We start from the raw sequence: 12188 nt of genomic DNA, 5'->3' as shown, positions 1-12188 counted from the left end.
CAACCTCACCGGCCCTCCGGGATGGCCCGGCCGCTTCTGGGCACGTACCGGCTGCAACTTCGACCCCTCCGGCCAGGGCAACTGCCTCACCGGCGACTGCGGTGGCGTCCTGAAATGCATCGGAGGCGGCGCTCCTCCGGTGACCCTGGCCGAGTTCACTGTTGCCACGGCCGGCGATTCCGCCAGCAAGGACTTCTACGACGTCAGCCTCGTCGACGGGTACAACGTTGAGATGGGCATCCGAGCGGTGGGCGGCTCGGGCGATTGCCAGTATGCAGGTTGCGTCTCGGACGTGAACGCGATCTGCCCGAGCGAGCTCCGGGTCATGGAACTGGCCACGGGCCAAGTGGCGGCCTGCAAGAGTGCTTGCGCGGCTTTTAACACGCCGGAGTTCTGCTGCACCGGCGACCACTCGACGCCGGAGACTTGCTCTCCGACACAGTACTCGGCCATGTTCAAGAATGCTTGCCCGAGCGCGTATAGCTACGCCTATGACGACGCTTCCAGCACTCGCACTTGTTCCGGATCGGATTATTTGATCACATTTTGCCCAACCGGGTCATAAACCGGGTTCGGTTCCAGTTCTCTTAGTTACACACTCTCATGTGAATTGTGTTGTGAGTTTATATATGATTTTGTTTGTCAATGTTAAAGAAGAATGAGAAATCACATCATTTGGGTTACAATCCCAAACCGAATCCACAATCTTGGTGTTTTCTATAACCTCAACAAGTTATTTGACAACAAGATTGAATTGAATAAATCATGATGAGAGCAGCAGACACATAAGGAAACATATTTACATTCTCTAACATACCGATTGTCTCCAGATCGGTTAAAAGACAGGATTCAATTGGAGAGTTTTTGTCTGTTCAAGTCACTGGTTCTGGAGGTAACTCTACTTACAACTGGCTAACAGAGAGAGAGAGCAAGAACATCTGCCATTAACCCGAACCCGAGAGAGAGAGAGCTAACTAATGAAAACTAAAACCGCCGACAAATGGTTAAAACAGGCAGAAGGGTAGATACAAATGAACCATTCTGTTAGTCGCCTTGTCTGTCTGTCGGTCTTAACTGATACAGTTAAGATCGGTGTTTCGGGATTCTTTCGTCTCCCACTTGCAGGCCTTCTTCATTCTTTTCGCTGCCTGAACGAACCCCACTATCACCTGAAGCTCGTCCATTTGCTGTAATGAAGCGTGATCATCGACACCAAATTAGAATAAACGATGAAGTTTAGCATTGCCCGTTTGATTGCAGATTCAGTTGCGGAACTAGACAAGAACTAGGGGGAAGTGTACCTGTGACATGAAGTGCCTCTGAACGATTTCTGTTAGCTGCTCCTTTGATGGGTTAGGAATAGCCTCCACCTACAAGATTGCAATGAGAAGCAAAATCCAAACTAGAGTAGAAAAAACAAAAACCTGTTGTCTTGTCGTGAGCAACTCACAAGGTTAAAATGTCGCCAGTATCTCTGTAAGGCGGGCATATCCAGTTTACTAAGATCAACTTTCTGCATCAAAGCAAATCACCCGTCAGCAACATCATTCATTCTCCTCAATGCTGAACACTAAATTGAGGAGATTTGAATAAAAGGAATTGCAAAGGTAAGAGTCGCACCATGTTCACAGGGGGAGTAAAAACCGAGCTTTTTGACTGCGAGTCACAAGATAGGGACCTGCTCGGTGTTTTGTGAGATGAACGAGATGATCGTTGTGCCCTCTGCCTCGGCTTATGGGACTTTAGTGTGTCATCAGATGCTGAAACGAATAACAAATTTCAAGTCATGGAATCAAAACTTGGGAAATCAAATAAAGTCTGCAACTTTGTCTCTGAAATACAGTCTACTACATAACCCACAAAACATCCTGGCATTTCAAATCGTCAAACATTTCCTTCTGTTGAACAGTAGATCTAGAACAACTTATGCTCTTACAGCCGAGTAACGAGACAGAGACACGAAGAAGAAGGCTTACTCATATCAGAGCCATTCCAATGTGTGTTCTCGAATTCAAGGTCATCGTCTTCCTCGTTTCCAGTGGGAGCCTCAATGACGCTGAGTGCATTCCTCTGCAACTTTACTTCTATTCCATTCGTCAGAACCTGAAAATTATAAAATGAAAAAGAACAATGCTGCGGCTGAAATGGAATAAACAAATGCCTTCATACCCGATTTAATAATCAGCAGCAGAATATGCCTATTATCAGACAGATTCAGGACTTTTTTAACATGCCAAGGACAGGAGACAAGAACTGGTGGGGTTTCGTATTGAAATTAGTAAATTATATCCGTCGACAATGAGAAGATTAGTATATTAATCTGGTTACTTTTAAAGCCAGAATATGCTCAAGTGACTCCTTTGGTCCACAGAGACAGAGACATTATCAAAAGGAAAAAGATCTCATGGAGCAAATTGCAATACAAAACCAGGCAGAGTAAAAGTAATGGAGAAAACTTCTAGAAGAGAAAAAATCGGCAGGAGCGCCAATGGCCGAAATGAAAGTGACGCATCTAAAAAGGAAGAACAGAACCCTTAAACCTCATGATTCTGATCAATCACTCACAAGCAAACAAATTCAAAAGCCAGCTTGAACCCACAAGACGAAAAGGATAAGATTTCCCAAGAAAACATGATGAAAATAATTAGACACAAGTGCAGATTGTTATGATGTAACTCGAAACAGGCGCGGAAAAGGAAAAGTTGCCTTCTTTAAGACATTGGTTACAACTAATGTCTGTACGAGCTTGAGAAACACTTAGCCCTGTAGATGACTCCTATAATTGAGGCTGAATCTAAGCAAGAAAACCCCTTTTTTTTTGTCTTTTATTATTGAGTTTCACAGTAATTTATCACAGAGAATATTCCAGAGTCGAGATGCAGATAAATATAAGAAGACTTTGACAAGAAAATAAAAATAATCAGAATACTCAAAATCTCATGACCCAATTGGAAGACGAAATCCAAAGGCCACACTGAAGAATCCAATCTATAACACAACGAAAACACTAATTAACGGTATCGACAACTTATTACTATCGCGCAGTGTAAGAAAAAGGAACATTGTAATCTCCGAATCTAGTTGAAAAAACAGACATGCATGCATACACCCACAGCCCAGATTTCGGAAATACAAGTTGATACAGGTGAAGAACAGATCAGTAGTTCGGTCAGAAGATCCTTAATATATACTTGATGTAATCGGAACGTATCAAAAGCAAATCGACATGCCCTACTAAATTTTGTTATCTCCATAAGAAGGTAAAAAAAGTCGCTTTTTTCATTCAAGATCTCGGATATATTCGAGACCCAAATTCGAAAAGCCGTCAGCTGAATTTTACTCCAGATTCGTCTCGAGCAAATCCATTTTAAAAATTCGGATGCAGAGTCATGAGAGACGCATTAAGCCCTAGATTTTCATCGAGATCAAACAAAAAAAACAAAAATTTTCCAAACACGGAAAAGAAGAAGAGGAAACAACCAAACCCAAATCAAATTCCGTACCAGCCAATGCCAACCACCAAGACCGACGGCTTTTTTCACGACGCCTTGAAGACCGACGAGGACGGATTTCGTACGGTTGTTCCCGGTGACGACAACCTTGGTGTGACGTGGCAACACCGATAACTCTTCCTCGCTACTGCTCTCTCCGCAGCAGCTCTGCAATGGCGGGAATCCGCCGTTGAGGACGCCGGAGCTCTCCGCAGCTTGCAGCATTTCTCTCACACACTCTCCCTCCGTTTAGACCCCGAAACAGAAAAACCCAGCAAAACGCCTCTCCTTCAATTCTCGACACGGAACCAAAGCGCGAGATCATGCATTGCTGAGAACGAAAATGGAGGATTGAGCGGGAAAACACAGAAATCGAGCAGAGAATTAGGGTTTATGCGAGAGCGAAGAAGCAGAGAGAGAGAGAGATGGAAAAAAGCAGTGAAAGGGAGACAGCATAAGTGAGGGCCTACACGTTGACCAGTATAAGAGTGACACGTGGATGATGTTAGCGTTATCAAATCGAACCGTTTTTTTACCAATCCGAGGGCTAATATCGTAAATTCTATAATATATTGGTCTGGATGGTTGACTGGTGTTATAAAGAGACAGGCGAAGTGGGACCAGTTAGTGGCTCATGAAATGACCGTTGTGCCCTTCTTCGAGTTAGCTGTACAGTGGTTTGAATTTGAATTGCTCGCGTCCTTATCTTGTAATTCTCATCGAATTGCAATTGCCCTTCATTTATTTTTAATTGTTGGTAAGGCCGTCGTTTATTGTTAAATTAACTGATAGACGAAAAAGAAAAATAGTCGCACGATACAAAGTTTGTGATGGTCTTCAACGGAGTTGCATGTTTTTCGGAAACATTTCTTTCAGACTATATATATATATATACACACACACATATTAGCAATATTTTAAGTTTAAAAATTAATAGAATCGGATTAATTAAAGAGTTAAAGTTTTACCTTTTTTTCAATTTTTAGTAAAAAAACAAATATATATCAAAACTTGTACATTTTCAGTTGAAAATATGTTGATATTCTCAATAACAATCAAAAAATAGAGTTATATCTAATGACAATAACTTCATTTCTATTACCGCGTTCTATACATCTTTCAAAAGCATTTGGCATTTCTTGGAACCTTCCACGTGTTTCACATCATCAGTAACCATATTTAGTCATTGCACAAATGCACACTAAAATTCAATATATATGCAATAACATCTCATAAAAAGGAATTCACCCTCACATATAACATAATAAGTTATTGGCTAACAAAATCATGCCACGAAAAGATTTAAAACGAAATTATTTATTAAATTATTTGTTTTATATAAATAATGCAATGATTATTCAAATGTCGTTGTAGTATAGTGGTGAGTATTCCCGCCTGTCACGCGGGTGACCCGGGTTCGATCCCCGGCAACGGCGAAGATTTTTAATTATTATATATACTAGTAATCCTCTGATGCGCTCCAAAGGTCTGTTATAGCGGTTGGAACCATTGATAATTTTTATATTATTTTAAAAATAAAATGAAAATGATGGTTAATTCCATACAATTCATTGCTTTTCATAGACCAATCTTTTAATTATTACTATAATCCAAACAAAAACATGAACCCGACTGTCCATTGTGTCTTTGTCTTTCCATTATTCTAATTAATTATTTTCATTTAATATAAAATCTATGGATGGCTGCATTTGAATTTATCATTAAAATAGTTTCTATCATCCACATCTATTTGTATTTTTTCCCAACGAATAAATAAGATAGTGTTTATCAGAATTTGCTTTCTTCTATAAATAAATTTATTCTATAGCTACATAAAATTTGATATAAACATAACTTGGATAGCTTAACCGATGAAACGGTGATGCAAAACGTCTATCCCGTCCCAAATTCGAGTCTCAAATTGGAAATAGAGCACATATAATACAAAACACATAGGTGGCTCCCAACTCCGAAAGTAGTCTGAACTTCGACTCAAAATATTCGATTATCAAAAAAATTAATTGGTACAACAAATACTATTAATTGCTATATCTTTTTGTACAAAATTATATTATTTTATATATATTATTATGTTAAAATTTAAAGTTAAAAAATATTGTAATTACTGGAACTTGGTATTGTGTTTTCAAATTTTCAAACAAAGTAAGTTTTATTGATGTTTTTGTCCAATTTTAAAATGTTTAACATTTCTCTAAAAATAGTTATTAAGTCCATAAAATCTAATTATTTCTTTTTTCATGAAAGCTTAACTAACTATAAAAGATTGTCGAGTGAATTAATTAAAAAAAAAACAATCAGATGGTGTGTTTTCTGGTCATAGAAGTAAGGGGCCCACATCCAAATGTGGGTCCCAGCTGTCTACTTCTTCTCTCAATAATTTGATCATTACACAGAAACCACAATCGTACTTCTTTCGCCCTCTAGACGCGGCTACGCGCTCTTATCATCTACTCCAAAGCATACAGGATTTTACACCCACAATGAACAGGACCGTCCATTAACATTATGGAACATGTGAACGGCGGATGTCTTATGGCTTGTTGACTTCTCGTGCACCTGCGCACACAAGATTATACTACCAAATAGGCATTTTCGTTTCTGTTTTTATTTTTTTTATTTTATTTTTTGTTTCTAATTACGATGAGAGATTCTTCTACAATTCCAGCGATGGAAAAGCGTATTCCTCGTGAGCACTAACTTCTCACTCTTCTCGTCTGTTCTTCTTCTTCTTTAGCTGGTTCAATCCGCGTGCATAATCTACAGCAACCCATCTCCGTTCGAGCTCACGGGTCGCGATCTGGGTCGGGTTTTGACGGAGAATGACGTCGGACGGGGCCACGTCGAGTTCTGCGGCTGCGGCGGCGGCGGCAGCGAGGAGGAAGCCGTCGTGGAGGGAGAGGGAGAACAATCGGAGGAGAGAGAGGCGGAGAAGAGCCATAGCTGCAAAGATTTACTCGGGGCTTAGAGCTCAGGGCAGTTACAATCTGCCCAAACATTGCGATAACAATGAGGTTTTGAAAGCTCTCTGTGCTGAAGCTGGTTGGGTTGTGGAAGAAGATGGAACTACTTACCGCAAGGTGAATGTCATGGGCATCTGGGTTTTAGATCTAAACAATTTTATGGTGTTTTGGGCGTTGAACTGGTGTTTTGACTCGTGGGTTCAAATGGGTTTGCTCGGTTTAATTCGAACAGTTGAGTTCTTTTATGATGGGTGCGAATTCGAGATTTTAAGTTATGGAAACAGCGTTTTAGCTGAATCCATTGGATAAATGTGCATTTTCATTTATGGATCTAGTTTCTGATTTTGACCTCGGAGAAATTGAATTTAGGGTTTGTGCTAATTTCGCAGTGGCAGTAGCTTCCACGCGTTCTAGGAGTTTTATGAGCCACTGCATTTAGATTTCTAACATAGCTTTTAGATGAATTTGGAAACCTCAGTCATTACTAGTCTGCAGTTTTTGTCTAATGGATCTTAATTGGAAAACCTCAGTCTGTGTTGATTCGATCTTTTTTGAAACCTGTGATTGTAACATTATGATGTTTGGCTATGGTTTTTTGAGATTCAGGGATGCAAGCCTCCACCGGGCGACATAGCTGGAACCTCAGCTCCAGTCACTCCTTACTTCTCCCAAAACCCGAGCCCTCTCTCATCAGCTTTTCCAAGCCCTATACCTTCTTACCAAGTCAGCCCGTCGTCCTCTTCTTTCCCGAGCCCTTCTCGTGGTGAACCAAACAAGGTCTCCACGATCTTTCCATTCCTCAGAAACGGCCTTCCTTCATCCCTTCCTCCGCTTAGAATCTCAAACAGCGCTCCAGTTACTCCACCGGTATCATCCCCGACCTCTAAGAACCCTAAACCGATGCCCAATTGGGAATGCATTGCTAAGCAGTCGATGGCCATTGCGGCTAAACAATCAATGGTGGCCACTAATTACCCTTTCTATGCAGCTTCTGCTCCTGCTAGTCCGACCCATCGCCAGTTCCATACCCCAGCCACTATACCTGAATGTGATGAGTCTGACTCTTCCACAGTTGATTCTGGTCACTGGATAAGCTTTCAGAAGTTTGCTCAGCAGCCATATCCCGGCTCTGTGATACCGACCTCGCCCACTTTCAATCTCATGAAACCCGCACCTCAGCATATGTCACCTAATGCTGTGTTTCAAGAGATTGGTCAGAGCTCGGAATTTAAATTCGAGAATGCGCAGGTTAAGCCATGGGAGGGAGAGAGGATACACGACGTGGGTATGGAGGATCTCGAGCTCACGCTTGGAAACGGGAAGGCACGTGGTTGATGGATTGCGGTTTCTGTTCTACATTACCTTTCTCCTCCTGCGACGGAAATATGATGCATGAAAGCTTGTTCTGTGTAAGGATTGGAATATCAGTGAATCGTGTTCGGATCTTGATTTTGGGTTCTTCTCCCGGCAAGTTTGTTTCCATAAGCATTGTTTGTAGATATGGTCCTAAGAGATGTATGCTGCTACCATGTCCCCCCTTAGGCCTTGGAGAACACAAACGACATTACATTTGTTCAATTGGTTTGGACCCGTCTTGTATCTTGTCACAACCCAAACTCCTATCTATTTTTCATTGCTTTAGTTTGCATTTCGTACCACCATGTCTTTGTCCATCTTGCCCCCAGAATCAAAGATCCAAGCTTCAGAGTTCGGAAGCATGATGCCTTTACAAATTTTATGTTATTTCCTGGTCTGAATCTCCAGTTCCAAACATCAGTCTCTAGTTAGGCGAACTAGAAATGAACAACTACAAATGCTACATTCAACACTGCATCTTTTCAATCTTTGTTTTGGCGATTTCCCGTATCGATAATCGATCTAGAAATGAAGAATGTGTCTACTACTGTCCCGAGGTTAGAGACGGGTTCTCGCCATCGACGGTTTTATGGGCTCTTGATTCTTGATCTACACATTCGTGGTATCTGAAGCATGTCGTGAGGTGATCGTTCACAATGCCAGCAACCTGCAAGAAGGAATAGACGACCGTCGGTCCAACGCAACAGAACCCTCTTTGCATCATATCTTTGCTAATGAACTCCGCTTTTGGTGATTTAACGGGCACTTGACGGCCATAGCGATATCCGTTCCTTAACGGCTTATCCTTCACAAATCTCCAGCAGTAGTTGCTGAAGGATCCAAACTCTTGCTGGACCTGTTCAGACAGAACATGGCAATTTAAGATTTTTGCAAAACAAGGTGATAACTTGCGGATAGCAACATGTTAATATATCAACAGAAAAAAAAAACCCGACCTTGAGAACCGATTTCGCGTTTTCTACTATAGCACGCAGTTTTTGTTCCGATAATATGAGAGCTCCGTCGACTTTGAGAGACAGCAATCTCTTCATGGAGAATTGCACTATGGATGATGGATTGAAATCATCAAAGAACTTCCTGCCAAGGAAGCAACCTTACGATATACTAATCAATTAATATACATACAAATGGAAGAAAACTGTCTTTTCTTTTCCCTTATAAGCGCCGCAAACGATCCACGCATGTTGAATAGTCCCGGATCTTGTAATCGGTTCATATGCACAAGAACACATTTTGAATATTAAAGATTGAAACTTTATGTACCTGAAGATCTCTCTCTTGTGGAGGATTGAAGGCCAACTGAGCTCTGCTAATGCTTGAGAGTACACAAGAAGCTCAAACAGTTTTGTGTCATCATGCACAGGCACTCCCCACTCCTCGTCATGGAAAGAGGCGTATAGTGTATCTGTTATATCCATCATCATCATCATCAACCAAAACATACGTCAATGGCTGCTTGGGGCACTCAGAAAAAGTATAAATAACGACAAACAAATCTTTGGTAAGCCTGAACACAAGTTGTACGCATCTATGCATGTAAGCTGTTTTAAATCCTCCAATACCAATCGTACGGGCAAAATTCTTTCCCCTAAATCTAAGACAATACAATGAAGATAACCCTCTTTCTATCAAGAAACTATAAGAATTTAGGAGAAATGGACTTCATGATCTACCGGATTCTTGTAAAGGACTCATAATCAACTTACCTATTACACGTACAGTCTAGTTTTTGTTATCATTGTATATGCAAGGTTAAGAATTCCGGGTGAAACAACAAAGAAGATGCATTTGGTAAGCTCGCAAAAAAAAAAAAAAATCGAAGCTTGGACGAAAGGGGAGATTCATGGCGGCACAACAGCGGCTAAGGATGAAAGGACGAATGAATTACAGCCGACACAATTGTAAGCGAGAAAACGTGAAAAATGGTAAAATTATGTATCTCACTGGACAAAGAAGATTGATGAAAATCTGTGGCACATTGTGGTTGGTGGACCATCGCCATGGGTGTTCCAAACTAAGCAAAAGAAACAAGTCTCGAAAAATTATACCTTTTTCCATAAATAAATGATGTTTGCAGTTTGTAAAATTATCTAGTTTAAGGAAAGAGAGGATGCAGAAGGTTGGATTGGACATAACTAATTGGGCATTGCCTGTTCCGGTCAGATTTGGTTTAGTTCGGTTCGGTTTGAGATCAGGTCGGTTTATTCCCCGCACTACCTTTTCTCAATTTTGATTGGACGCGGTTCACGTTGAATGATAAAAGGCCAACGGAATCCGATTACAGTGCCTTTAGGGTTATGTACTTCGGTTAATCAAGTTATTTCCGGTTTAATCCGGCTATCTTATGTTTAATCAGTGCAACACTAATGACTAAACACAACAAAATCAAATTAACCGATCAGAATAAGTGAAATTGAGATTGTACCTAAACCGATCAATTTTTTCTGGGTTTCGCTGGGTTAACTCGAACCGAACCTAGCAGATTTCACTGTGAAAAATGCTTTATGATTAATAATTTCAGAAAAATGGCATGAAAAACTGACCGGAATTAGGCGTGATCCAATCGCACCTCTTAACCGGCCCCAAAATTCTGGGGGAACCATCAGTGACGCCGTCAGTGATGGCCTTAACGGACCTCATAACGCCGTTAGTTCTTGTCGGAGCTCTCCCAGGCACTACGGAAATTTTCACCGGCGAACGGTCCGAAGCCGATGAAGATGAATCGGTAGAGGAGGAGCTATCGACGGAGAAGTCGGTCCTCACGGCGGAATCAGGCATCCCCGCCACTGATTTCATGCGCCGCTGCTGCGGCTGCTGCGACGGCGGCGTCTTCTTCTTCGCGATCTCCGTTTTCCTCCTCAGCTCCTCTGAAACCCTAAACCGATTGCCGGTCGGACCGAGAATCGCTCGCCCAACCGCCGGTTTAACCGGCGACCGGAGCTTCGTTGCCGCAAACATCTTCCCAGAGAAGTTGGTAGAAACCGCAAATTCGACAGAATTTTGGGGGGAAAAGTAGGAAAGATAAAAATGGCGAGAGAGAGAGCAGCAGAAACAGAGTAGAGAAAATGACGAAGAAAACGGAGGTTTTTAAAACAAAACGGTAACAAGGAATTTGGGGTTGAGGTTACCGGTGATAGCCGGTGACTTTGTTGATGTGTCGGTTAGTTTCTGTTAAGCGTTTTGGTGTTTTGAAAGTGACCTGGATGTTTCTGTGAAATTACTGTTTTGCCATTTTTAATCCATTTTAATTTTGTATTCTAAGCATTATGGTTAGTTATATTATTGGTTAGTATCTCTCGACCCTTCTTAATTCCTGCGTGAATTACCTTGTTTAAGTTAAGTATTAATTTTAATATATATTTTAAAATTTAATTAGAAAATATTACAAATATTGGAATTCATCATATACATACACATATACAATGAACAGTAAAATTTAAGATAAATTTATTTGTATCGATCCATATCTTTAAAATCAAATATTTGAGTAAATATAATTAGGTATAAGCTTATAAGAAAATTAGATGTATGATTGTGATCGGTCGTGGTTGCGTGGTGTGCACGATAGGATTGTGAAAGACAAGAAGTTAAGGGATAAATATATGAATTTGTAAAAATAAGAGGGTTTTAATGCATTTAATTTTTAACCCTTTAAATTTCTTCTCGAAAATCCTACGTTGACTTTGACCGTAGTTTCCGTTCTTCTCGAAAATCTGTGTTATTCGGTTTAAAAAAACAGATGGTCAGTGGACTCAATACCTACATGTTGTCTAATGTTGAAGTCATCACTAATTTTAGTCCATATAGAATAATTTAGGATTTGAAATCTGACCCTTTTCGTTATTAAGAAAATTAATTAATTCATATGTAGATAATTTAGTCAAATACAATCATTTAAACTTAGATAGATAGAGGAATTATGAAACAATTTTAGAAACTTGTGTGGATATATAAGGTAAACAGCATCCAAATCTCTACTCAATAATAATATTTATATTTAGATAATCTATCTGAAAACTAGTGTTTTCTATTTTATTTTCTCCATAAAAAATATTCTCGATTTTATTTTGGTATATATTTATTATAATCAACGTCATGGTCACGTTAATTAGAGAGTTATAAAAAAAATTAATTTTTTAAAAAAAGGAGATAGGGCATAATGGTCATTACAAGTGTAGTGAAGGGTAGGCAAGAGGTCAGAGTCAGATTTGGCTGGAAGGGGTAGGAGGGTAAAACGGGAAAATCACGAAAAACTTGAAGGGGAGAATACCTTACCGTTAAGAAGAAGAATGAGGAGTTGTCCTCACCAAATGCCAAAAAGAGGAAAACAAAACACCAA

General features: G+C 40.3%; 4 protein-coding genes and 1 non-coding gene across 5 annotated transcripts; 3 read left to right on the top strand and 2 right to left on the bottom strand.

Annotated features, from left to right (window-relative positions):
* Window position 1: 1 nt before the first annotated feature.
* Window positions 2–686, top strand: LOC104813846 (pathogenesis-related protein 5-like; the record flags this gene model as incomplete). Its single annotated transcript, XM_019202536.1, has 1 exon — window positions 2–686. A coding segment is annotated over one exon (564 nt), but the record flags the coding sequence as incomplete, so codon positions are not given.
* Window positions 687–780: 94 nt separating this feature from the next.
* On the bottom strand, window positions 781–3935 carry LOC104813845. Its single transcript, XM_010541623.2, has 6 exons — window positions 3504–3935; window positions 1977–2103; window positions 1621–1760; window positions 1451–1513; window positions 1302–1370; window positions 781–1187 (listed from the first exon to the last, which is right to left on the bottom strand). The coding sequence occupies exons 1-6, from the start codon at window positions 3714–3716 to the stop codon at window positions 1071–1073; spliced, it is 729 nt and encodes a 242-aa protein (XP_010539925.1). The 5' UTR covers window positions 3717–3935; the 3' UTR covers window positions 781–1070.
* A 920-nt stretch (window positions 3936–4855) lies between these two features.
* TRNAD-GUC lies at window positions 4856–4927 on the top strand. The gene has a single exon. It is a non-coding gene; the product is annotated as a tRNA-Asp (tRNA).
* A 1215-nt stretch (window positions 4928–6142) lies between these two features.
* LOC104813843 (protein BRASSINAZOLE-RESISTANT 1) lies at window positions 6143–8074 on the top strand. Its single transcript, XM_010541621.2, has 2 exons — window positions 6143–6589; window positions 7079–8074. Exons 1-2 carry the CDS (start codon window positions 6332–6334, stop codon window positions 7805–7807), a joined length of 987 nt encoding a protein of 328 aa, XP_010539923.1. The 5' UTR covers window positions 6143–6331; the 3' UTR covers window positions 7808–8074.
* Window positions 8075–8190: 116 nt separating this feature from the next.
* On the bottom strand, window positions 8191–10915 carry LOC104813844 (probable GMP synthase [glutamine-hydrolyzing]). The gene is made up of 4 exons (XM_010541622.2): window positions 10393–10915; window positions 9113–9254; window positions 8785–8926; window positions 8191–8684 (listed from the first exon to the last, which is right to left on the bottom strand). The coding sequence occupies exons 1-4, from the start codon at window positions 10805–10807 to the stop codon at window positions 8373–8375; spliced, it is 1011 nt and encodes a 336-aa protein (XP_010539924.1). The 5' UTR covers window positions 10808–10915; the 3' UTR covers window positions 8191–8372.
* Window positions 10916–12188: the final 1273 nt, after the last annotated feature.

The sequence above is a fragment of the Tarenaya hassleriana genome, unplaced genomic scaffold (assembly GCF_000463585.1).
Source record: "Tarenaya hassleriana unplaced genomic scaffold, ASM46358v1 Cleome20, whole genome shotgun sequence".
Classification (NCBI taxonomy): domain Eukaryota; kingdom Viridiplantae; phylum Streptophyta; class Magnoliopsida; order Brassicales; family Cleomaceae; genus Tarenaya; species Tarenaya hassleriana.
Note: the sequence above shows the minus strand (reverse complement) of the source record. Positions and strands in the feature narration are given on the sequence as shown.

What these genes read in the sequence shown, in the direction of transcription:
- LOC104813845 (XM_010541623.2), bottom strand. Translation starts at nt 3,716, where the DNA reads ATGCTGCAAGCTGCGGAGAGCTCCGGCGTCCTCAACGGCGGATTCCCG. An exon ending in ACTGGCGACATTTTAACCTT is followed by an intron (nt 1,371 to 1,450) that starts GTGAGTTGCTCA and finishes GCAATCTTGTAG; the next exon opens with GTGGAGGCTATTCCTAACCC. An exon ending in AGAGGCACTTCATGTCACAG is followed by an intron (nt 1,188 to 1,301) that starts GTACACTTCCCC and finishes GCTTCATTACAG; the next exon opens with CAAATGGACGAGCTTCAGGT.
- LOC104813843 (XM_010541621.2), top strand. Translation starts at nt 6,332, where the DNA reads ATGACGTCGGACGGGGCCACGTCGAGTTCTGCGGCTGCGGCGGCGGCG. An exon ending in ATGGAACTACTTACCGCAAG is followed by an intron (nt 6,590 to 7,078) that starts GTGAATGTCATG and finishes TTTGAGATTCAG; the next exon opens with GGATGCAAGCCTCCACCGGG.
- LOC104813844 (XM_010541622.2), bottom strand. Translation starts at nt 10,807, where the DNA reads ATGTTTGCGGCAACGAAGCTCCGGTCGCCGGTTAAACCGGCGGTTGGG. An exon ending in TTGGATCACGCCTAATTCCG is followed by an intron (nt 9,255 to 10,392) that starts GTCAGTTTTTCA and finishes TGGATATAACAG; the next exon opens with ATACACTATACGCCTCTTTC. An exon ending in CACAAGAGAGAGATCTTCAG is followed by an intron (nt 8,927 to 9,112) that starts GTACATAAAGTT and finishes CTTCCTTGGCAG; the next exon opens with GAAGTTCTTTGATGATTTCA.